This window comes from Bombus vosnesenskii, unplaced genomic scaffold, assembly GCF_011952255.1.
Source record: "Bombus vosnesenskii isolate JDL3184/JDL3185 unplaced genomic scaffold, Bvos_JDL3184-5_v1.1 scf7180000014621, whole genome shotgun sequence".
Taxonomy (NCBI): domain Eukaryota; kingdom Metazoa; phylum Arthropoda; class Insecta; order Hymenoptera; family Apidae; genus Bombus; species Bombus vosnesenskii.
In genome coordinates this window covers 632,181-657,500 of record NW_022883555.1, presented here as the reverse complement: position 1 = coordinate 657,500, position 25,320 = coordinate 632,181, and the positions used below count along the sequence as shown (strand labels likewise).

General features: G+C 36.3%; 1 protein-coding gene and 2 long non-coding RNA genes across 7 annotated transcripts in view; 1 reads left to right on the top strand and 2 right to left on the bottom strand.

Moving 5' to 3' along the window:
* The window catches only part of LOC117240343, a 44,819-nt gene that overhangs the window by 18,625 nt on the left and 874 nt on the right, over positions 1-25,320 (bottom strand). For 4 of the 5 annotated variants that reach the window (XM_033506344.1, XM_033506341.1, XM_033506343.1 and 1 more), the window contains exons 2-13: positions 10,571-10,753; positions 7,227-7,367; positions 5,639-5,674; positions 4,373-4,555; positions 3,899-4,042; positions 3,339-3,521; positions 3,104-3,235; positions 2,256-2,570; positions 1,958-2,140; positions 1,418-1,549; positions 985-1,299; positions 238-567 (exon numbers count right to left, since the gene is read on the bottom strand). In XM_033506344.1, coding sequence (XP_033362235.1) covers positions 238-567; positions 985-1,299; positions 1,418-1,549; positions 1,958-2,140; positions 2,256-2,570; positions 3,104-3,235; positions 3,339-3,521; positions 3,899-4,042; positions 4,373-4,555; positions 5,639-5,674; positions 7,227-7,367; positions 10,571-10,753 — 2,277 coding nt within the window. The remainder of the gene's footprint in view (positions 1-237; positions 568-984; positions 1,300-1,417; positions 1,550-1,957; positions 2,141-2,255; positions 2,571-3,103; positions 3,236-3,338; positions 3,522-3,898; positions 4,043-4,372; positions 4,556-5,638; positions 5,675-7,226; positions 7,368-10,570; positions 10,754-25,320) is intronic. The other variant, XM_033506342.1, reaches the window with a different exon arrangement.
* LOC117240353 lies at positions 10,760-13,661 on the bottom strand. The gene is made up of 3 exons (XR_004494664.1): positions 12,975-13,661; positions 12,732-12,818; positions 10,760-11,188 (listed from the first exon to the last, which is right to left on the bottom strand). It is a non-coding gene; the product is annotated as an uncharacterized LOC117240353 (long non-coding RNA).
* LOC117240354 lies at positions 22,576-25,048 on the top strand. Its single transcript, XR_004494665.1, has 2 exons — positions 22,576-23,931; positions 24,311-25,048. It is a non-coding gene; the product is annotated as an uncharacterized LOC117240354 (long non-coding RNA).

Sequence of the window (25,320 nt, the reverse complement as noted above, 5' to 3'; positions counted from 1 at the left end):
TTGAATTATTTATTAAGTATTTCCGTGATTATTCGTGCCATCTGATTACGATCAGTGAACATATAAAAATTAATTTCTAATCACAGTAATAATCACATGCCTAGATAATAAATTTAACATAAAAAGTGGTATCGTTCAATTTGAATTCCGAGAAATTATTTAATAATTTTTTGCTTTACCGATTGCTAAATATAATATTAAATATTATATTAATTCTCAAAAAGTAATAATACTAACAAAAGAAAACAACGATATAATCGTTCTCCTCAAGAATATTCTCCAACATCTTGGCATTCACTTCTTCAATCTTCCCTGGGATTTCAAGAGTATCTTCATCGGTGATCCACGAAAGAACCTCGTCCTCATCCTCGATGTCGCCCTTATAGATCAAAGGCTCCTTGTTCCTGAAAAAAGCCAGTGTAGGGAAATTCTTGATTCCTTGTTTCTTCGCGAATCCTGTGTCTTCTGTAGTGACGAAGATGATTCCAGTTTCGTCCAGCTCGTCGTCGATATTCTCGAGCTCTTTGAGGATTTTCTCACACTCGTCACCATCCTCGCAATCTCCACCTAATAAATGAAAGAATTTTTATTATTAGACGTTGCACAGGTAGTTTAGGTACCAAAATACGATTTAAAAATAAGGATACATATATTGAAAATAATTCATAACGTGCAAATTTACCATTCTTTTTATTCACTTCACATTTTCTTTTATTCTATTTGTAATAAAATGAAAAGGAATTCTATACGATACTTGATAATTTTCGAAACAAAGATAAGATATTCGTGACAACTCGAGACAAACTCGAGAAAAGATAAATTTCTAATTTTTCGTAATAAAGTCGAAGAAATATATTTAAGACCTATATTATGAAAATTATATATATTTAACCTAATTATATTCAACTTATACTTCAAAACTTTAAAACTTAAACTGTGTTTTCGTGACGAACATAAACTAACAAAGTGAAGGAGTATACTTACTAAAGAATGCGACGACGTATTCGTGTTCTTCGATCAAATCGACGAGTATTTCATCAGTGACTTCCTCGATGGTAGCAGTGTTCTTTTGTTCGATCAGCCATTCAAGAACTTCGTCCTCGTTCAATAAATCTCCTTCGTAGAGAGCCGGGATCTTGTTCTCGAAGTAGACCAGAGTCGGAAGGTGATCGATACCGTACTCCTTCGCCTCAGCATCGTTGTCCATACGAACGATCACGATTCCTTCCTTCTCCAACTCGTCGTCGATGTTCTCCAACTCGTTCAGGATACGCATGTCCTGCTTGTCGTCTTTATCGTCTACGGAAAGGAATCAATTCGTGTCTCGTTTTCGCTCGCGATCGACCAACAGCACCTACCTAACCGGTAACAGTGGAAGAATGTTAAAAGGAGGTAGAAAGACGAATCGATCGCTTACAAAACAGGACTGCCAAGTACGGCGAGGTCTCAATCAGCTTCTCCATCATCTCGTCGGTCACCTCCGGTATCTCCGAGTGCTTCTTTTGATGCAGTAGCCATCCGAGCAGCTGATCCTCGTTCATCAGATCGCCTGCAAAATTCAAATATCATTTATTGCAATTTTTTTTAGTCTTTATCTAATTTAGGGTATGAGAATGCCTATGATTGTGAATGAGAGTCCTTCAAGGAGCTTTCTATGTGTAATTTTTATTTCATCTGACATGTTATATATTATACAGTGCTTTTTTACGAGGGATATAATTTTTATTTGAAAGACGCGCTAGGTTTTTAAGTTTATTTTTATTCCTTTCTTTGAAACTTCACGAAATTTCTATCTCTCTTCTTATTCGCTTTTTCGAATCTCTCAAAGATGATAAGAAATTTTTTACTTAAATTTATACAAAGCTGCGAGAATCTTTACAAAGGACGCGGTAACTTTTGTTTCAACTCATATAAAATTTGGGAAATTTTAGGAAACGTATAAAAATTGTCGAAGTACCTTCGTACACGTGTGGTATTCTTTTCTCAAAGAATACCAGTGTAGGCAGAGAGTCGATGCCATATTCCTTAGCTTCCTCCAGATCAGAAATTTTCACGAACGCTATATTGTGCTGATCACAGTCATCGTCGATGTTCTCCAATTCACCAAGGATTTTCTGGCTCTTCTTTTGATCCTTGTCATCTGTTAAAAGAATAATCCAATAAATTCAATGCATAAGATGATATTTTATATAAATATCTATTTTATATAATGCGCGTAAATAAATCTTCAAATAAAAAAGAAATTAATCACTGACAAAAGAGGACGGCTACGTGAGGCATCTTCTCGATGATCATATCGAGCACTTCATCTGTGATGTCTTCGATCTGATCGGTTTTTTGTTGATTCTCCAACCACTTTAGAACCTTTTCTTCATCCTCTAGATTTCCCTCGTACAACGTTGGTATTCCCTTTTCGAAGTACAGCAGGCTGGGAATTTTTTCGATACCATATTCCTTTGCTTCCTCTAGGTTGTCGATCTTCACGAAGATCACACCGATCTGATCACACTCGTCGTCGATGTTCTCCAGTTCATTGAGAATCTTTTGCGATTTCCGGTCGTTGTTGTCGTCTAAGGATAATTTGCAATTTGTAAAACGTCGTTATTCGATTTCTTATACAGAAAATTAATTTTATAAATTAGTTAATCTTAAACAAAATTGATTTCCAAACAAAAGGTACGCAAGAGTATTATTAAGTTCTGTTATGAAATAATTAATTTTTAATCAATTAAAAATTTATTCTACATGTTTAAATCATTTTGTACAATTTAACTCTGCTATAGTCCTAGAATTTTTGTTTTCTCAATTTCACTTTTGCTTTAACAAATGAAACTTATGATTTCAACCGAGTCCGTAATAACTTCCTATAGTGGCTCATGCAATCGTCCATAATTAATTAAAAAGAAAGACCTGTAATGCTTTGAGAAGCACTTTAATGTAATACATCTAAACTGTAGAAAAGTTGAAAATTTGAAGAAATCTCGTAATCTATTTCATATTATTCCCAAACGTAAATGACAGAAAAATACAATTGGACAAGAAAATTAATTTGAGACATGTAGCAGAGTTAATCAATGGATTCTGTGCGAATGAAAAATCTTACAGAACAGCACGGCAAGGGTTTTTCCATCCTTGATCAGACGATCCAACATTTCGTCGGTGACATCCTCGATCTCGTCCTTCTCCAATTGCGACAGCAACCACTCCAGAATTTCATCTTCATTCTCGACATCCCCTACGATCATCCAATTTCATTTCATTTAATTTCTAATTATATATCCAGTTCTCTTTTCTTTCGTCCTCGTCGGTTTGCCCAATTGCTCCACCCACCTACCCACCATCGTAAAGATTCGGGATTTGCTTTTCGAAATACACGATCGCTGGGAGAGAATCGATGCCAAAATCTTTCGCAGCCTTGTCATCGTCAATTTTCACGAACTGGATCCCGTGCTTATCGCAGTCGTCGTCGATCTTCTCCAGCTCGTTCAGCACCTGCATCGAATCTTCGTCACCGTGGTCGTCTAAAAGTTTTACAGGATAACAGATAGTATCGGTGTAATAAAAAGAAATGATTACTGGATAGCAGATCTTTATGCATTTGTGAGAAATTCGAAGATACAACGCATACAATAATACACAGAATGCACATATGAACATATGTGTAAGATTGTACAAATGTATAAAAGGCGTAAGCATGTAAAAATATATAAAATATCTATTATTAAAAGTACATATGCGTCTGTAATATTTAATAGGTGAAATAAATCTTTGCTGAAATTTAATTTTTTTAATTGCGTTTACAATAATATGAATTTGCATAAATAGTTGTAGTTTAGAACTGATATTACTGTAGATTATTATAGCATGGAGTATAAATGACGAATAAAAAGTTACATACAGAATAAAACGACTAGGTTATCGATATTTCCGATCAAGGTTTGCAGAGTCTTCGCAGTTACATCCTCGATTACGTCCTCTTCGTCTCCTGTGCTTTTGTTCGCCACCAGCCACTCCAACACGTCTTCCTCTTTGCTAAGTTCGTCTGTACAAATTTTTGATTAATATCATGGCAAGTAAATTATCGAGATTTATTTTTTTCAGTTACATGATAACATCGACCGTCCTAATATTAGTAAATTTATATTAATATATTCACTGTATTATACAAGAAAATGTAATTAAAAAGAATCTTCCAACTTAAATCTAACTTGATCTAGAGATTCAGATACGCAAATTATTTTGATAATTTCAGTATCGTGTTGTTCAAGGTAAGAAAATTATTAAAATACGTTTTTTCAATTGTTTAGAAATTCAAACGTTTCACAAATATTTTTAATTTACTTTTGCTTGTTTTAAAATCGTCAATGCTTACGCTCGTAAATTATAGGAATCTGGTGCCTGTAGTAGACCAGAACCGGAAGAGGACCTAAATTATACTCGTCGGCGAGCTGTTCGTCCGCGATCTTCACGAAACCGATCCCCAACTGATCGGCCTCGTCGTCGATATTCTCCAGCTCTTGAAGGGCCTTGAGACACTTTTTGCAGTCAGGCTTGTCTGTCCCATTTGAAATAAAGGACAATGTTATTCAGGTTTCGTGGTTCTTTCGGCTATTACATATGGAAGATAGAGTCGGGTAGTTTCTGGGTCAAATCGGGTTAAATCAGGTTTCCTCTTACATTTCCTTCTTTCGAATTCAATAGAAACTTGAAAAAAGTCAAACGATAATTTATAGGAATATTTTGTAATTCTTAAGAATAAAAATTATTCTATGTCAAGTACTTTTTCATAACGCAAGGATTTTGTGGGGGAATTAGTATACAAGATTTCTCTTAGTCATCATACGCATTCCTTCTATTCTAAGGGGGCAGGAGGGATGCAAAATGATACACATCCTAACATCCAAATCGTGACCATCTTTAAGTGCACAAATTAGTAAACTGAACATATATTTCATTTGATTTTTAATCTAGGAAGTATAGCTTTTCCAATTTAAGAAATATATCTACATTCTTCACCACGTTATCGTCTTTACTCGTGCTTCTTTGTCACCATTTTCCCTCTAGGCTTTCAATTCTTCTTATTAAAGTGAATAGATAGACGAATAACCGCTGAAAGTAATGCAGTCGTTCTTCGGTGTTACTTGAAAGTTGGTTAAGCATGTTTATCGGAGGAATGAAAACGTATATGGGAACATATAGTCAAGCGTTAGTGACGAACCAATACGTTTAAGAAGAATACAAAGTGTTTACTTCATGATACAGAATACGCTTTATTATTATATTTATTAGATAAAAATTTTGACCCTTAAGAGCCAAGGAAAAAGAATTTCGCTGTGGGGATATCACACTTACCTACAGTGAAAAGAATAATCTTAGATAAATAGAGCACAATATTCTGTATTATACTGTATTAAATCATTATACCATCATCCATCGATGAAAAGTATTGATATTTATACAAATGTTTGAAACTTCATTTCAAACGAATTGACGTTAAATCGTCAATCATTAAGAATCAAAGAAGATATTTGTTTTCTTCTCAAACGTTTTAATTGATTCATCACGGTGTGTGTACAAGCATTCGAAAAGAAAGCTGAGCGACATTCATAGCAGTGATTTCATTGAAATGTGTACTTACTAGAACCGGCGCCAGCACATCGTTGCGTATCCGGACCTATCGATATCAACACACACAAGAACGTTTCACATATATGTATTATTTACAAGTATGTTGTAAGTGATCGGATCGCAAAGTGGAACGAATTGCCGGAAACCCTCATCGAAGCATAAAAGTACAAAGTTAGTTTTCTTTTGCGACCCATCTACGCTTCTTGCATTTGAAATTCAATTAATTCATCCATCTTTGCGATGCGTTAATTATACCACAACGGACAAAGTTTTACAGACGAATAGGAAAAAGACGAATACTGACAAAGGATCGATGGTAGTCGGTAGTATAAAAGGAGAACTTTCGCTGCGCTCTTTCCAACGAAGAAAAATTTTGTTCACGATATACAGGTATTCACAATGCTTCTTTGAACGAATAAAAGATCGTAATTGTACATTTTTTCAATGTTTCGAGGGACAAAGAGATTGTTATTCGACACGTAAGATATTTTTCTTCGCAATGCAATAAAAGAGGAACGTTCACACAATGCTCTCTTGAAGGAAAATTTTAATGGCGATGTTCTGCAGAATTTTGAGAAAACAAAACGATTACTCGGTACGTGGAAATTTTTCGATGAAATAAACAGAGAACAGCTACGAAGTTCTTCTGGACAAATAACAATTTTGATCGCTCGTTTCCACAATGTTTCGAGGGAACGGAATGATTATGCGATACGTGAAATATTTTTCTTTGTTAAAAAAAAAAAGGAAAAACAAAAGAAGAACATTCATAGCGCTCTTATGGGCGAAAAAACATTTTTATCGCGCATTTGTACAACGTTCCAAGAAAACGTAAAAATATTTATATAGAGAGGAATTTGTATAGTTTTTTTACAACACTTCGAAGAAAGATTTGTTATACGATATGTAAAAAATTCTTCTTCGTAATAAAAGCTAAAGAGAGCGTTAAGGCGGGAAAGGAAATGTACGGTGGTCCGTAACATCGTGATGAGGTAAAAAACGTATCTACAAAGTAACGCTGTAATGATATTTCGATATCACGAAACGGTGTCATTGCATTGAAAAAAAATCTCGCTCCTCGTTAATATCAGTGAAAATAAAACCAAAGAAATCGGCTTGAGACGAGACATGTTAATGCGACCGAGCTTCTCAGCTGCTTGGACACTGATGAAAGCTCTGTTAATCGTAATCATACACTGACAGAGCGTCTGCACAGACGTATTAGTCAGACAATAAAATAATAATAAGAAAAAATATTGCATATTATGTACACGAGTTGTTTATATCGATATACACATATTTACATATATATTTGAGCACGTAATTCGATAATGAATTATTTACATGGCTGAAATCAAAATATTTCCGGTGGTATTTTTATTATTTTTGTACAGAAGAGTGTGTTTATGCAGACTGAAAAAATATATTTGATTCGTTTTACCTTCGAGATGATTTTATGATTCCCCTACATTCTTCCTGATGAAAGGGAAATATATGTAAACTTGCTTTCAAGGGAGACAGAAAGAGAGAGAGAGAGAGAGAGAGATGATTTTTTTGACAGAAGAACATGTTGGAGTTACGAGGGAAAGAGAACTCACAGAATAGGACTGCCACGAAGTCCGTTTCCTCGACGATCTTCTCTAAAATCATTGCGTTCACTTCCTCGATACGATCGGGTAGATCCATCGCTTCTAGGCTCGTTAAGAAATCTAACACATTTTCTTCGTCCATCAAGTCACCTGAAAAAGCGAAACGAATGACGAAGGAAATTTGTGTAAACTTATAATGTAGAAAATTTATTTTGTATTCTCTGCAATCGTCAATGTTCTACATAGAATGTATACTTTTAAGAGAGAAAATTTATTTTTGATTTCATTCATTTTTAGTCGTCAGTACTCTTCACTTACTAAGATCTCTAACATAGAAAAATTATTTCTTTTATCGTTTCCAAATTGCTTTTTTTTGGTCAAAGATTCAAATAGCAGAATGAAATCTCTAATACAGAAAAATTCTCTTTTATCACTTTCAATTATTAAAATTCTAAATGGAGGAGTCTCTGGCGCAAAAAGTTCATCTCTGTAGAGGTTTCGCATCCTTAGAGACTCTAAATAAAAAGCTCTTACAATTAGATCTAGAAAATTACTTTTCCATCTCGAATAGTTTCGAATCGTAAATAGAATTCTACGCGATAATATTTCAAAAGGACAGGTTTAAATAACATGATTGATTTATTGCAAAATCAGTTCCACAGCTATACATTTCATTCGCAAAACAAAAGAGTTACTTAAGACGTCCGTTGCATAAATCAATTGACACTGTACCAATTCTACGCGGCTTCTACGCGTAGAATAAATCGGTTCATAACATGTATCTTCGATCGTGACTTCCTGTCGCTTTTATTTACCATCTGGTAACGTCGAAAATAGTATCTGTTGCACTAGCCACAATGGAAATAGATGCAACTTGTCGTTACATCATCGAAGGTAAAATCAAGCCGAAACGGTTCCGGGTGAAAACTAATTCTATCGAGGTCCTCTTTTTTCCCCAATCTTGTTTTATTTCGAAGAGGACGGCCGAGTTATATCTCGCGCATTTACTTAATAAATCTACAAGGTTGCGTTGCCAAATGCGGGTTTTGTTGATCACAATGTAGCACGATTGATGATCGCACCTGTCCTTTGGTCTGCTTTCGCGTTTCTTGTCCAACCGCGTTCAATTTCCGAGCTTCTTCCTCCGATTTCATTAATGTGACCCGCTTAATTCTCGCTTCTGACGAATATCGTTCTTCGTCGAATAATTTAGTTTCGGTCTTTTTCATCGATCGGATGTTTCGTGTAGTCGCAGAATATTGAGTTTCAAGCAGATAGTTGCTCGATTTTTAAGTTCTCTCCTGATCTCGGATGGATATCGTCTTTTCTAGACTTATTCGTATTATTTCTGGTCGACGGAAATTTTGTTACTTTCTTACATTTGTGTTTGTAGTGATTCGTAAGAATGTATGATGATGCGTGTGAAAAATGTGTTGGCTAATCAAACGTATTATACAAATGTATCAACGAGTATCGATGCTGTTATAGAATAAAGAATATCGCCCAGTGAAGAACATAATATTATTCCATAGAAGAAAAAATTACATAAAATAAAGTATATTATACTGCACAGAATAAAATGTTTTAAACTTGAACGCGTCATTTTCGTAATAAACTCGATGCAAGTAATTATAGAAAGTTACAGTTCGGCCTATCTACTATAACATAGTAGAACAACAGCTATTTATTTCCATCCTAAATGTACCGAGTGCTTGAAGACTTATAGATTACAGCGTACATATGCAATTATAACAACAACTCATTGAATGTATAATATATGCATTACACAATGTATAACTCATAACACACGACATTACAAGAAATATACAAAAGTCTTAGAAAATTTTACTGAAAGTTTCTAATAAAAATCATCAACATCATCTCCGCTAACTAAACTCCTTAATTACCATAACAATTAACATAAGATCCTACAAGCCGTGTCTCCTTGAAAAATCAATTTTACATCAAAGATATAACGTTCGTATCATCCCCTAATAATATTTTCAGAGTCATCCTGTGCGACAAAATTTCCTGATACAATTATGATCGTGTCGTTGGAACTGATTTCTCGGTTCTATTCGATCCGAATCCTCAGCAATGTCTCCAGAAGAAAATCATATCCTGCGACAAATTTCGACGCAACTGACCAATTTGTAATGACGTTCGAACTGATTTCGAGATAGCGAGCGGCTCAATGAAACCGCGAGTCACAGTACGCGCCGACGTTGTAATCGGGTTGGTTACGTAACACGCGCATTCCTTGATGTATCCTATTAATTTCTCTTAGCCGGCTGTTCTCGTGTCACGGGCCAACCGGAATCGCGTTCCCAGCCGGCGATCTCCGCAGACCGACATCAGCGGTTTTCGCATCGTGTTGGGGTGGTTATGTCGAACAAAAGTCGAGCACACGGCCGTCGCTGTTCTACAAAGGCTAACCTCACCAAATACCAACGCGTGGGATTAGTGCCAGATCACGAAGGTGGTCTGACCAGTGCAACGTTTCACTACTCGACTTCGCGAAAATCTGATTCATTGCGAACTTAATGCAACTGCGATCGTTATTTCTTGGTTCCTATTTCTAGTTTATTGTTACAGAATTCTGATATTATTGCAGAGGTGTGATTGTGAAAATGTGGAAATATAGTTTGCATAGAATTGTATATATATAGCATTATATATGGTATTTTAGTATTATAAATATTGCACTGAAGAGATTATTATAGTATTTAGTATACTTTAATATTATAGCATGAGGAATTGTTGTCTAGAACTGGTAGAAATTTAGATTAAAAGAGCAAGAGGATGAATATAATAGAACGAGCTCTTTTTGCTTTTCTTTATATTTTTGTAGTACTTTTCATATGAATTCTTTTGGAAGTAGCATTATATTAGTGATTCTTTGTATTTATTGGGATATTATTATAATAACAATAAAGAATTATGGGTTAGAATTAGTAGAAATCTAAATTTAAAGCGAAGAAAGAGCAGGCAGTAAAATAGGACGTTGACGTCTGACTATAGCGGGTTTGTTCTACTGGAACCAGACAGAATGTTTAAATCGCGAAAATTCGAGAACCCCGACGATTGTTCTGCGGATTCTGGGTCAAGTACTATACTGCGGCGAGTCTCGAACCTTGTTTCTCATACCTGGCAAGGTTACCGAGATCGCGGCCGGATTCCAATAAAAGTTTGGCGAACTTTCAGCCATTAGGAATCATTACTATCCGCTTTTGTTCGTCGTACGCGTGAACATCTTGTAAAAGGAGCTTCCGTTTTTTATTTTCTTTCAGTTTTTCTTAAATAATTTAATATTTTATGTGGAAAACGTATAAATTGTTGATTAAAGATCTAACCTTCATAGATGATCGGTTCTCTCTCGCGGAAATATGTGAGGGCGGGGAAGTTTTTGATGCCATACTGCTTGGCCAGTCGTTTATCGTTGATCTTGACGAAGTCTACTCCGAAGTGGTCGGTGTCGTCGTCAATCTTCTCCAGCTCGGCCAGCACCTTGTCGCATGTTAAGCAACTTCTCGCATCTGAAAGACAATTGTATCTACTTATTCTTAATTCGACTGGTATTTCGAAGGCTTCGCTCCAAGATCCTTCGTTTATCGTAAAACTTAATATTTATTTTCACACGAAGAATCTTTTTTCCGGGAGATAAACAATTAAGATATGGGTCGTTGAATGGAAAGTTGGGACATTAGACTTGCAATTTGAAGATGACTCGAAGGTTCAATATTTACTTTGAACAATGTACTTTTTATCATATACATATATTTATTTAAAAACGCCTGTATCGTATCTTCCTATAAATGAAGGGTCATCGAAACCTTTATTAGAAAGTTCAGAGGTCACCCGAATGGTTAAATTTCCAATTTGCGAAGATTGAATATTTATGATCTTCTTTCGTAGTATAATAAGATACATTTAAACATTTCAAATAGCATTGAAGTCGTCCGATTCACCACCTGCAAAGAAATTAGCCTGGTAAAACGTGTACCATTTTACTCTCCTCGAAGCAACATCGACAGTCGAAATAATTTCACCAAAAAATCGTCTCGACAATGTTCGAATGGCGTCAGAAGTGAGTTGGTAGGAGGCAGGTGTTCGGGAGGTTAACGATCATTTCCCTGCGGACAGTACGAATCCTTGGATAGTGGCCTTGTATTACAGAAGAAGGAAAATTAATCCTTCGCGCACGAGTTTTATGCTTATCGCCGTGCATTGGCTTGCCAGTTCCAAGCGTTCTTGGCCGGCTCTGATTCGTTCTGCTCGTCGTCGCAGCGACCAACTTACGCGAGTGTTGGGTTACAATCATTGGATATGGACACCAAGGTATCCCATCGCATGATTTCTCCATCCATTCTCACCGATCTTGACGCTTAAGGAGATCAAGATCTCGATTTAAACTCGTCCAGACAAAAAGGATCGCGAAAAAGGAAGGGAACATGAAAGAAGGAAGCGAACGAACAGGTGGACGTCGCCATTTTTGGCGATCACGTCCTCAGAATAGAGCCACAAAGGCTGTGAGAGGTGGATTCGACTCTCTTCTTCATTCTTTCTCTTTCTTTGCTCTGACTGCTTCTTCTCACGCAGCTTGAATACGCTACTGCGTTCCCGTGTTCGATTCTATTTTTGCGGTGGCTAGCAGGGCTTATCTAAAGCAACGGAAGAAACAAAGTTACCTTTGTCTTTCTCGGTCGATTCACCCTCGTTTGTCTGCTTCTATTTATTTTCGTTTGTTTTATTTACTTTTGTCCTTTTACGTTTCCTTCTCGTTGAGACGTAAGACCCACGTCGTTGAGATGAGCAGATTTAAAGGCTGCTTGCAGACACCTCCGCGTGCAAGACTGGCAGAATGCAGTCTGAGAGATAGATAGATAGATAGATAGATAGATAGAGAGAGAGAGAGAGAGAGAGAGAGAGAGAGCAGCCGAGACGTTGAAGTACATGTGCCAATTAAATTGGACCTATTCCATTCGCTTTGCCTGTGCATTGGTGGAAAGTTGGGAGAAATTGTGCGGTAATAGTTACGACAATGGTTACATTAGAGAATTTCTTGCTGGTTAGTCAGCGTATTAAATTTGTTGAAATAAACGTTGAATAGAAATAAATTGAATTGCTTAGAACTTTTACATGCAATCTGAAACTTTTAAAGATTAACTCGTCGTATTAAACTCTCATTTGATTTTTGTATTAATTAAATAATCGTAAATGCGAAAGAAGAGGTCAATAATGGTTATAGTGAATTAAGTTTTGCCTTTGGATAAATCGTTTGTTTGGATTATAATGCAGAGTTACGATAATCCTCTCAGATTCATCGAATATGAAAGCTATCTCGAACTGATTTTCCCGGTGAAACAGAGACTTGCAAACAAATATAAATAGAGCGACACAAAACAATTCTATTTTTATTTCCTATCGTGTCCACCCACTTGTTCCACTCCTAAACGGATCGTCGAATCGAGAACGAAAAATAAGCGATATGCTAGAATTCGATTTCACGCTCACCGTATCGATGATCGCGGTTCGCTCATCATGAATCATAAATACTACTGCCCTGGAAATTCTAGCACATTATCCTCTATTTAATTTCTTCTACGACAAAGAAAAACAATCATAGATTAATATTTAATTATTTCAATTATTTATTGAACGTAATTATTTGCTGTAATTGGAAAGACGTGATATCGTAAAGATTTTGGGCACGCTTCTAGATTTTCTACAACAACACTCGTATAAAATTCCATATACCAGATATTATCTAATCTCTTTTTTATCGCATTATTCAGCACTTTTGGAAATTTTTTGTTTAATTCTCAGTTGTCTATTCTCTTCCCAATTCTAATTCTTCGTAATTCTTCAACTTCCAATCCTCCGTGGGTTCTCGAAATTCTAAATTATCGGATTTCTATAATGTAAGTTTTGATTATTTCCGCAAATGCAATTTCTGTTCAGCCTAATTTTCTAGTAATTCTTTGCCACTTTCTGACTCTCAATTTTCTACCATACTTCTGTCGCCCCCATACGACACTCATCCTGTTTTTTGCTTCAGATTTCCTTCTCACGTTTCACCTATCAATTTTCTTCCCATTTACACCCCAAGGCGAGAAGTGCTCGCGAAAAGACGTCCACAGACGAAATGTAAAGTAAAACGTCGCGATGGACGGCGAGGCCGCTCGTTCTTGTATTTTTAGTGGCTCGTAAACTAGGCACTGGCCGCCGTTCGATCTAGTCGTCTCTGTTTCTCGTTGTAGCAGGGGTTATCTTTTCTTGCGTGCGAAGAAGCGCGCGCGCGCGCGCTCGCTTAAGTGTCTCCGCGATTTCGCCACCTTGAAACGTCGAAGAACGTGGCACGTGGACCAGGCGCGATTATATCGGAGAAATTTCCATTCGAATAAAGATCGAGTGTTGTAATGCTGATATGTACAAGTATTTTCAGGGCACAGATACGTGGTTTTGATCGAGTACGAAAGTACGTGGACACTTGTTATAGAAAAATTATATATATATATATATATCGTATGTGTTGTATATATAAAATAATTTGAAATTTGCACCGTAACGAATAGGCTGTGGATTTTTATACATTTATGAAAAATCTGATGGCGCAAGAATGCTCAGAATATAAAACAATATGTGAAACATCGAAAGTATAGTACTGGTTGTAATTTTTAGCGAGTAAAATGATTCTCTACTTCGGCTCATAAAAATATGATTTTGCATAAATATCTCTCTGTCTAGTAATGAAATACGACCGTCTTGATAATATTGGAAACGTTTGAAACCGTATATAGAAGCTACAAGATATTTATTGACCACATATAGTTAACAAAAAATTAATATACAGTTTGAATGGCTCGCTAAACATTGTGGTTTACCAATACAATGAATAATTGACTGTTTTAATTATTTTTCTGATCTCTGTGATATATATGTACTATTCTGTGATTATATTTGTACTAAATATCTCGTAGCCTCTATGTATGTTTTTACATTTGTTTCAACCTTTGTCGCTATAATCGTGATAATCGGACTTTATCATGCTAGGATTCCGCAATGTTTTGTATAAAATGTATAACATGTATATTCATAAAAGATTACTACGGGTGTTTGAATTTTTTAGCGAGTAACTGTATGTAGATCGACGTGCTTCGGCCAGATGTGTTGTTCTCAACGATTAGGCGAGATTGATTACGATGAACAACCGCTGCGATTCGTACGAGTGCCTCTAAACCAGCTTTTAAACTGGAGATTAGGTTAATTTTAAGTTAACGTGTGTTTTGTACTGTTTCAAAGCAGGTTTTCATGGCTTTTATTTCTGGAGTTTAGTAGATACTTTATGAAACGCGATGGTGATCCTTTTAGTTTTGTGGTAGATGATGGGAAAAGTTAAGGATTAACATGTTAGATGAATCGTTAAAAATTACGAGATGGTGCGAATTGCAACCTTGAAATTACAGAAAATTCCAAATTGACGAATGATGTTAAATGAATTAAAATTTAAAAAATGGGTAAGAAATAAATAGAAAATTCAGAGTGGAGAAAAATGGAACTTTGGAAAATAACAGAAGATGAAATTATAGAAGTCTGATAACTCGAAATTGTAAAATTATAGAATATTGAAATTTAAGAGATAATAAATAACTAAAAGCCTTTGGGAAATTTTCAAAAACGAGCAACGTGATTTACAGAAGAATTAAATAATTTTCAATGTAATGTAGAAATGAACTGGAAGTATCTATATGATACTTTATTGTATAAAATTATAAATTACATACATAACCATTTTTTAAGAGAAGAAATATGTAAAAATACTAAAGGGAACAGTTGATACGGAGAAACGTATATAGAAAATTTAACGATCCTTTCGATAATGATCTTAGTCGGGCAAAGGGGAAAGAAACGTACAGTCGATGGTTTTATTTATACCGGAAGAAGCATTCGAAGCATATCTTCAGGGTCCCAGTCCGGTTCTAAAGATAGCTACTCAATCGGCCGTATTTCTTGTCTCGCGTAGACGCGTGGGTCGCGATTGTGTTGGTATTGGTGAGCTTTTGATGAACCAACGATTTGGGACATCGCGTGGGTGCTTCGAGTTTGCGCCGCAGAACAGTTAAACCCATGCGTGATCCTCGAGTATCCACCATTGGGGCTGTTCCAGCACGTGCTGCGATTATTTTCCTTCGATACCGCGGTTCACGCGTGTGAAATCATTCGTTTAATTTTTTTTTCTCGCTGAGATAAAATCGAGAATGGATCGAGATTCTAATTGGGGAACTGTCTTCGTTGTATTTGAATTGGAGCAAGGTCGAGTTGTGAATGTTTTGAAAGAGTTAGGCTAAATGCCTCTATAGTTGATATTTTATCTATTTTACTTAGTGAACGAATAATCTACGAAGAAGCATAAGTGCGCATAAAAAAATTTCATTATTAAATTAAGGGACTTTGATTTATATAGAAACAGATCTTTTTGTGAACTCTGAAGTAGAATAAGACGAGGGTTTTAAAATACTCTAACTATCATTTTTACATTCTTTGTGAAATTTTACGAAGTCAGGGCTTTAATATATATATATCAGGAGAAAGAAAACAGAAATTTATTTGTAACTAGTATTTAAAAACTAAATTCTATAAATGAAAGTGTGCTCTTAATACCTTTCTGGATTTTTTAATTGTTGTACGATTTTAGTGGAACTGCAAATAAAAAAAGATTCTAAAAAACTGGAGTATGAATCAATGAAAAATTTCGTGGTCAAGTTCTATAATAACCAGGTGCAGTGACCTGTACAAGCAATATGGTCCCTAACCAGCGCAAAGGAACAATGTTACCCGACAATTCTTTTTACGGCTGTCTCGCCATATTTTATAGTCGAGTTTGGCACATTTCTGTCTGTTTTTTTTACCAATTTCTGTCTGTTTTCCTTCGTAGCATGTGGTTTCGAATGAATCTTTTGCATGTCTGCGATCGTTTTATTACCGACTTGTACTCCTAGACATTAAATAATCTCGGAGAATCATAAACGAGCCGGATAAACATGGAATTACCTGTTACAAAGCAACATTTTCATCAAGACCATAAATTTCATAGTTCTCCTATATAGCGAAATATTTCCTCTTCCTTTTCATTTCGAAGCCTCCAAGCGTGTCTTGAAGTATCCAGGTTACGTTTTCCTTTCTATCCTTCCTTTAATTTAAGAACCCCTTAAATTACACATTTCTTTTCATTTTTCCATCCGTTTAAGTATCCCTTAAGATATTCGATTATGGTGTACATCTTTTCCAATTCTACTTTTACCACGCCGAACCTCTCACAGATCGGGACGATGATTCGAGATGAATAGTTTTGGACAAAATGATTGAGTGGAATTATTTTTAAATGAGGTTTCAAGGCAACAACGCGGAGGAGAACGCGGTCGTTCTTCGGGAGTAGACTATAAAGCTATTACAGGGAAAACGTAACTGTGCGGTAAGTCTATGATTAAAGTAGCGACGATATGCTCAAGCAAACACACCACCGACTATCTATACTCCTGAATAAACAACCTATAGTATCGCAAGTATATATATATATATCCAAGCAACGCGAATAGTTGGCAAAGTATCAGTGGTGCTTATCATTGAATTAGCAATTTTCTCATTCTCACTTTTTCCTGGCAGCGCGATAATTAAATTAACCCGCAGAACAGGTGGCCAACTATTCGATACCTTCGGATGATCAAAATCTAACTTATAATTCCCTTCCCTGCTGTTTTATTTATTTCTTAGGGGTAAAAAGCCCATTGGCTATCTTCAATTATCTCTACGTATGTCGATTAAATGTCCTTTCCTTTGGGGGATGATTGATTTTTTACCTTTAGATCTGTCACTTTTTCAACTTTAGATGTTTAGCTAGATTGCTCAGATTATTCGTTAATTAGGTCAGCTATTGTATTTCTTATTCGCCAAAGAATTATAAAAATTCTACACAATGATATTTTGTATCGTTTCTCCAAATAAAAAGTGTCGAAATTTTTAACTAACTTAGATTACACATTTTTGTTTTCTTCTCTTTAGCGAGAGGATCAATTTTCCGGTCACTTCTCTCTTCGTCCACCGCGGGATTAAAAAAATGTTACACGATAATATCTACATCTTGAATAAATATGTTCCTTGAATACAATATTCTAGTAAATTCCTGCCACTTTATTTCCTATTTTCACGAAAGAGAGAATAGTCGTACAGGTGAAAATATTACTTCAACCGTCTCGCGCTGCCAAATGACGCGGAAGAGGAAGATCATCGAAGCACCGTCATGTAAAACAATTTTAGATCCTAGTCGAATCTTCGAAAGATGCTCCACGTTCCTTCCTAGCGATCTTTGCGCGATATTCGGCCTTGAAAACGATGACCTAGCCTCAGCGGCCGTAAATCGCGCGGAGTTACAATTCTCACGTTTCTCTTAATCGTAAATCCATTAAACTAACAGAACGTTACCACGAGCGAAAATTTCCAGATTCCTCGTGCAATCTCGAGGTTAATGAGAGTGAAATTCGAGACGACAGTCGAATCGGTTGCACGCGGCTGAGAAAACAGAACAGTTTATTAGTGGAACGAAAGCTATAGCAAAGCCATTTTCTTCAGCGAACAGTGTTTCTAAGCCAATGTTACCTGTTTCTAGTCCGACCTTTCCTTCTTCATTCGATGGATTCCTACTAAATCATCGATGAATCGCGAGATTTCATACCATTTGCACATAAATCACGATTTACGTGGTTCTAACGTTTATTTATAAAATGGTACCTTGTCGAAGAGTTTCGGAGGAGGATCAAAGGGTAATTGTTCCGTGTTAATGACGCGACAGAAACGATCGACATGATTGGACAAGGAATCTTCTCCTTAATTAACGGGGCGGAAAGAGCTCGTCTTTCAGGAAGCCCGAAACGAGGCAGTGCGGCTGGAAATATCTCTTCCAGTGCACTTGTCTTCTGACACGCGTCTGATCTTTCATAATCGTTTCTACTCGCCTCGAAACCCTTTTCGCTTGTTAGATACATCCGTTGGTAAAAATCGCGTGTTTTTAATACGATGTTTTCATCTTACGCGAAATAACTTCTTTATTAGATTATTATTATTAGGTTATATGACGCTTATTTGTTAACATCACTCTATCATAGAGTACTTCATCAAACAATTCGTAACAACCTCTACCAAAGAACCTAAACAATTTTACTACATTAAACACCAAAAAGTAAACGTAATATACAAGGTCCGGACGAAATCTGCGCAGAAAGGATAGGAAATAATGATACCTTGTACAAGAATAAATCAGAAGTATCGTTTTGCAACGGAGTAGAAAGAAAGTTTAGTATGCAAGAGTGGCACGTAAACCTCATGATTTTATGAAACGTAATTATGTTTGACACGAGCAACGAATAGAATACCGACTTAATAGACTGTGCAAAAAAACAACTATAAATAGACAACTATAATTACACTGTGAATGTTTATGCGAATCGATATTTTTACGTGCTTCTATTTTAGAGAAGTAAATTCTAATCAGCGATCTGTTTTACCTGTTACATGCAACAACGAGCATTCTACAATACTTGAGATATTTTGTGTATTTTTACGCATTTTTCCATCATCGCAACATTTCAATCTCCTACAAATGTATAAAATTGCACAGTGGACCTGTAACCCAAATCAACTCTATCGAAGCAAAACTCGAAAAACAGAAACAGAAAATTCAGTTTTCTATCGAAAAATTTCGAAATACGATCTCTCGCTCTCCCTATCTTCTTTATCTTGTCAAATTTAACGAAATAATCAGAAGAAAAAGCGGCGTGCACGTGGCAAAGAAGCCGCGAGAACACGGCGGCTGGAAATAGGCCCGCATCTCGAGCTCGTCGTCCGGGTCTTCACGGCGACTCTGTTAAAAAAGTCTCGCCCCTTATCCCCCATCCTAACCATGTTATCCCTCGAACCAATTAAGATTTTCGTCTACCTGGAGGTGGTTCCAGTTGCACGATCTCAACACTGTTGATTCGAGGACGATCTTGGTTGTGGGGTGGTCGAGGACGGTATGTTTTCAGTCGAGACGATAGTGATAGGCTTGGCGGCAAGCGCTAAAATAACTCGAACGTGTGCTAAAAGTGGCGGCTACCGGAGCGCCGGCCTTGCTACGGTAAGCTTCGGGAGAGGTGTCGCTCTTCCTTCCCTACCGATCGACCAGAACCCCGGCCAATGGAGTTTTCTATAAAAGTTCACCGAATAAATAATTACGCGTCCACGTCACGAGAAAAATAAAGAAAAAAGAAAGAAAAAAGAAGAGGGCGAGTGCGGGAGAGATTTTGTGATGTTCGAGAGACTATTTTTACAGGAGGCTAACAGAGGCGAGGATGAGCCGCAACGAAACGTTCCTCCTCGACTTCGCGCCGGTGTATTTTCAGAGTAACTCCGTTACGTCATGAAAACGACGTCGAAGATAGTCGAGGAAAAAGCCAAAGAAGCCCCGTTTTTCAGATGGAAGAGAAATAATCGGGTTTAGGCTTGGATTCTTTCGGTTGTGCTTCTTTTTCTACTTAATTGGTGGAATTTGCTTTCTGGCTGGTGTATGTCTTGCTGCGTTTATCATAGTTGCGATTTGGTCGAACTTGATAAAGCAAAGAGGTTAATACAATTGTTATGATATTCTTCAAAGTGAAATGCTTTTTCACTTATCAAAATTTTCTGTCATTTCGAATATTTTACAGATATAGCTCGTCCTAATTGCATGGGACACTTCGTATATATCTTTCCTAACAAAAGAGTTGATAAATCTTATCCGTTAAATTGTATACTTTATCGCAGTTCTACAATTAAAAACTGCTGTTTTATCTGATTTCGCATGATCATTCGCTGTTGGCAAAGAGCGATAGCAATCGTCCGAGATATTTCGACGTGAATCGTTGCTGTTGGTTATTTTGTTCGTCTTTTAGCGTGTTAGCTATTACGTCAGGAGGTATTATGAAAACGTGATTCAGGGGAGAGTCTCGAGAAGAACGCGACATACGTGAGAGACGTGACACACGAGTATACACTAAGAACAGGTTGTCAAGAGGCGAAGAGGAGGATAACCAGTGACCTCCTGCCTTCGAAAGGCTTTAACCCTTGTTAGACCAGGTGACAGTTTATCTTTACATGTGCCACTTCGTCATGCTCCACTTTACCATTTTACCAGCCAGCGCCTTTCAATCTTTGTCTCTTTTCTTCTAATGTTCTTCGTCTGAGCTTCTCGATCTTGAATGTGAAAATAGCGATAAAAAATAAAGCAAGATGATTCGAGGTAAATTACTAAAATTAATCGTAGAACTGGGAGTTTCTTTAGAACGTCGATCTTGCATAGCTGTTACACCACGTCATAGAACCAGTGTTACCGGTGTATTAACTACATTTTAGTTCCTAATTTGTTGGATTTATTTTTTAAGAAATATATAATATTTTAGAAAATTTAGTTTTCTTTTTATAAGAAATTACAATTTGTTCCTCAAAGTTCCGTTTATAGCGGACAGATTAAGCTTATGGAGCAAAGAACACTTGTCCTGAATTTATAATGAGAGCTTTGACTTATAATTTGACTGATTAATCATTTCTAATTACTCGATTCCTTCAGAGAGATGAATAATTCTCTAAACTTAAACTCAACGTTTACGCATCTTCTTTAAATATCTCGTCTGTCAATGTTAATTAAATTGTCATACTCCATGTTACAACGAATTGTCTTGCAATTACATACGTGAAAAAGCTCCTTGACCCGACGATTTTCATCGTCTCGTCGTTGAATTATGAGCACGATGTACGCGAGTTCTATCGATTGAATTAAACGAACGGCTGGCAACACATCTTGATATGTCGCGATCGCCACCCGTTCACATTTGTGTGCGTCACGACACTGTGAGTCAGTGGCCGGCGTATCTCTTGCATTGGAGCAACAAAATCACAGCCAGACCAACTTCATAAACTCCCATCGGCTTTCGCCTCAGCCGTAACACTATCTTTCACTCAATTTCTCGTACAAGGTTAATCCATTTACCATTCACTTCCGCTTTCGTGCCATAACTGTCTAACAAGCGATGGTTAATAGATTGTTATTTCTATCTTTCCATTTTTCAGTTAATTAATCACACATTATGTCATCATGTACCTTATCATATTTGCTACAAAGTTCTTCCTGTTTTCAAATTTATTTTGACATGTGTACACCTATATGAATGTAGTAGTTTCTTTGAAACATCATAAAGCAACTCTATCAAATATTTTTCTGTTTTCAGAATTATCATAATATACATAGGAGTATAGTATTCTCTTTAAAACGTCATAAAACTTTATGGTCATCCACGCAATGTGCCAGCTATTTTCATATACTCTGTTTATATCCTACGTTTCAATGCTTCGATACAGGCTTCGCGTATTGTACCGAGGTAACCCTGGCTTCTATATTTACGCGTTTAACTACGATTTTAAATGATTCTGTGATTAATGCATTCGTTAAACTTCCATTGCACCGAGCCACCTTGCAAGCGTCTAAATTTACGTTCTCGTACTGCGGACGGAGTATCAATGAAAGATTCTGCGGTTGTCCTCGAACCAAGTGTCAAAATCGATACGTTCATCGTCTAATCGTTACATCAGTTTCATCCACGTGAAAAGATCCACTGGATGCCGCATTGGAAATTTTATGTAAACGTTTTACCTTGCGTTTCGTGTTATATAGAAAGTGCAAACGATTTTGTTTGTTCATGTTCTGATAAACGTTCTATTGTGCCAGCTTCTGTTCCCAGCTTCTATATTTACATGCTGTATCCAAAAATTTTGTAGGATCAACAATTCGTTCGGCGCCTGTTGGGTACATTTTATCCTCACAGATAAATAAGTCAGCGTGTGAAGTCAAAATTATTTGCATAGCAGAGGATGTAACGAAGATCTATGAAATCATAGGATGAGAAGAATTTTCCGATACTTTAAATTTAGAAATATATATATAGAGTTAAGATTCTGAGATAACAAAATAGTAAGGGTATTTGTAAATTTACACTTTTACGGATTTTCACAGAGTTAGAAAATAATTGGCAAAAAATTCGCAAAAGAACAGGTCAAAGTTACGACATAAAAATTGTGTCCTATCGAATAATCATTTTACTACGGTAAGAATTTTTGAATATACATAAGATAACCTTCTGATGTCAAAACATGCGAGAATTATAATTCATTTTTCTACTATTATAAGTCGTAATTCTTCCAGATTCTCTTACGATTTTATTATTTTTAGAGCTTTGACGATTTATAAATAAAATATATATATATATTTCTAGATAGAAAAATATTAGAAAATTCTTTCCTGTTTTATTGTCTTATACATTTTCGTCAACCTATATATTTCGACCGCGGGAATAATTTTCTGATTCACAGCAAAAATTCTTCCGTTGTTTTGACATTTGTTTTGTTAAAAATACCAAAGAATGACGTAATCACGAAACGGCGAATGATGGAAAAACAATAACGTACAGTTTGATAGAGAATTATTATTAAAGTCACATTATTTCAATTGCAGACGCAGACGCTTGCGAAGATTCGCGTTTACCTCGAGACGGCTTGTCCTACTGAGTCGACTCCACTTGGCAAAGGGAGAGAATTTAATACTTGTTAATTGTCATGCGAATGCAATCCGCGTGAATAACGTGTATATTACCTCCTATATATAATTGTACACTCCATCAACGTCGTTCTCCCAAATTGAAATTCGAGACCAAAAGAAAACATCGAATTTATCTATTTATTTTCTTGAAAATCTATCTATCACCGAACTTATGAAAAGTCTCCTTGAAAAGAAACCACTGAATTTATGTACAATCGTCTTCTTCGAAAATCTATTTCATCCATTGTTAACCCCTTGCGAAGAATTTTACGTAAAAATAATATTAAACGAGACGTTAATATTGCTTTGCAAATTACTTATTACGACAAACTGATTCTTTAAATATTGATTTTGATTATGTCGAATACTATGATCTATCAACAACCCCAACACACTCGCACGATGAAGTCGAAAACTTGAAACGAAGACTTTTCATTCGGAAAGAAACAAACAAGAGTATAAATATTTCTAAATTTATTTGTGCAATAACGTTCCTCAATTTTCTACTTTTTATCGGTAAAAGTAACGTAAGAAACAATTTTGCGGATTATTAGCGTTGCTGTAATGGAGGCAGCAAAATGGATTCAGCAACGGGTTGGATCGTCAGGAATGGCATGATCGTCAGGAATGGAACGATCGTTCATTCTGGAGATTCGTCGAGGACAAAAGGTAAAGAAGATGGTCGAGACCAACGATTTCAACGAGAAACAGAGGCGTCAATCTCCTGCCGAGAGATTTATTTATAACGCGTGAACGCGCGTCCCCGCCTTGGTACATTAAACCGTGCACGTATTGACGTCTCACTTGTCGTCTTTTGCACGCAAAACGATCTCAATGACGAATCGCGTGTTGCAGTTCTGGCTTTCATCGACACCCACTACGGCACCGCCACGGATTATGTAATTCGAAGATGAAGAAGAAGAACAAGAATAAGAAGAAGATGAAGAGGACGAAGAACGTGGAAGGGTGGAACAGGCGTCTTGCAGCCAAGAAAATTTTACAAATATTCGTGCGATGGTCTGATAAATTCCATCAATCTTCAAAAATACGCTGTTGGTCAAGTATCTGGCATTTAAATGTAATAATTGATAGAAGTAGTCAGTTTAGAATTTTCATATGTTATAGATGTCTTCAAATAATAATCTACGAAAGTAAAGGAAATTTCTATTGATTGATTGATTTACTGTCTAGTTGATAACAAAGACAGTTGAAAATTCGTAGAAGATGATTCCAAATTGTGTTCATTGAATTTCGAAATATTATTATCACTATAGAGCAATTATTTGTGTGTCACGTGATCTCACTGTCATGTTAAATATCTCGGACATTTCTAACCCAATTTCTGAGAATAAAATATCTACGTTAAGCACGTAGTTTCTTAATTTAGTATAATCTTTTCTCGAAGAATTTCGATTCCAACCCAGATTTCTTTTAGAGGAGCGAAAAAGTTGGAAGGCGATGGAGGAGGATCGAGAGCCAGCTTCGCCTTAGAGTCGCTGAACCGAGAGGAATGCAAGAGTGAAAATGGAGAGTGAAATAGAGAAGGGAAGAGAAAGGGGGATGGAGCATACAGCACGAGGTACCCCGAAGAATTTGCTGGCCGTACCAGAAGCAAAAGGGCTGAGGCTATAAACGGGTTATGTAAGATTGAGTAGCTGCCACGTGTCGGCGGACGTCGCATTGCTTCTGTACTTCCTGAGTTCACTTTCGCAATCGACAAACCTAATGCCTTTCCAAAAGTCTGGAACGTCGAAATCTTCCAATTTTCAAAGTCTGTAATCCGTCATTCTTCTTTAAATAGTTTTTGAAAATGAATGGAACATCGTTGAAAATATTGTTCACTGGCAACTATGATCTTCGAGGATTATATAGCCAGTAGAATTGCTTAAATCTTTTCAATGTTAATTAATCTGGTGATATTTCATCTATATTCTATCTTAATTAAAAGAGATTAAATGACTATAGTTTAGGAACTAAATGACGAAGCTGATCAGTTTAGCCTGCTTGTGACTAAAGTAATAAAGAGTGGAGGGTGTTATAGCACGATAAGATACTTGAGGGTTAAGTTTGAAGTAGTATTTTATTCTCATTAATTCTGTTGAGACTGTTCATGAATTATTGATGGCGTGTATGAGGTAACACGTGTTCATAGTGAAATATATTCTAGACTATATTGTGTTTGAAATACTTTAAACGTCTCTTTAACAACGCAACATTCTACATAATCGTAAAATATAGAATCTAAGATGCCGTATTATCAAAGTCAGAATTATACAAGTATTTCTTCTCACAAATGTTTACACCCGCAAATGTATGAATCACAAATAGAGAACCGAAACTATAGAACCTAAATATCAGCCTAAAATACCGGAGCTAAAAGACAGGACCTAAATACAAGAAATTAACCATCGATCTAATATTCAGAACTACATCTTTTCAAAACTC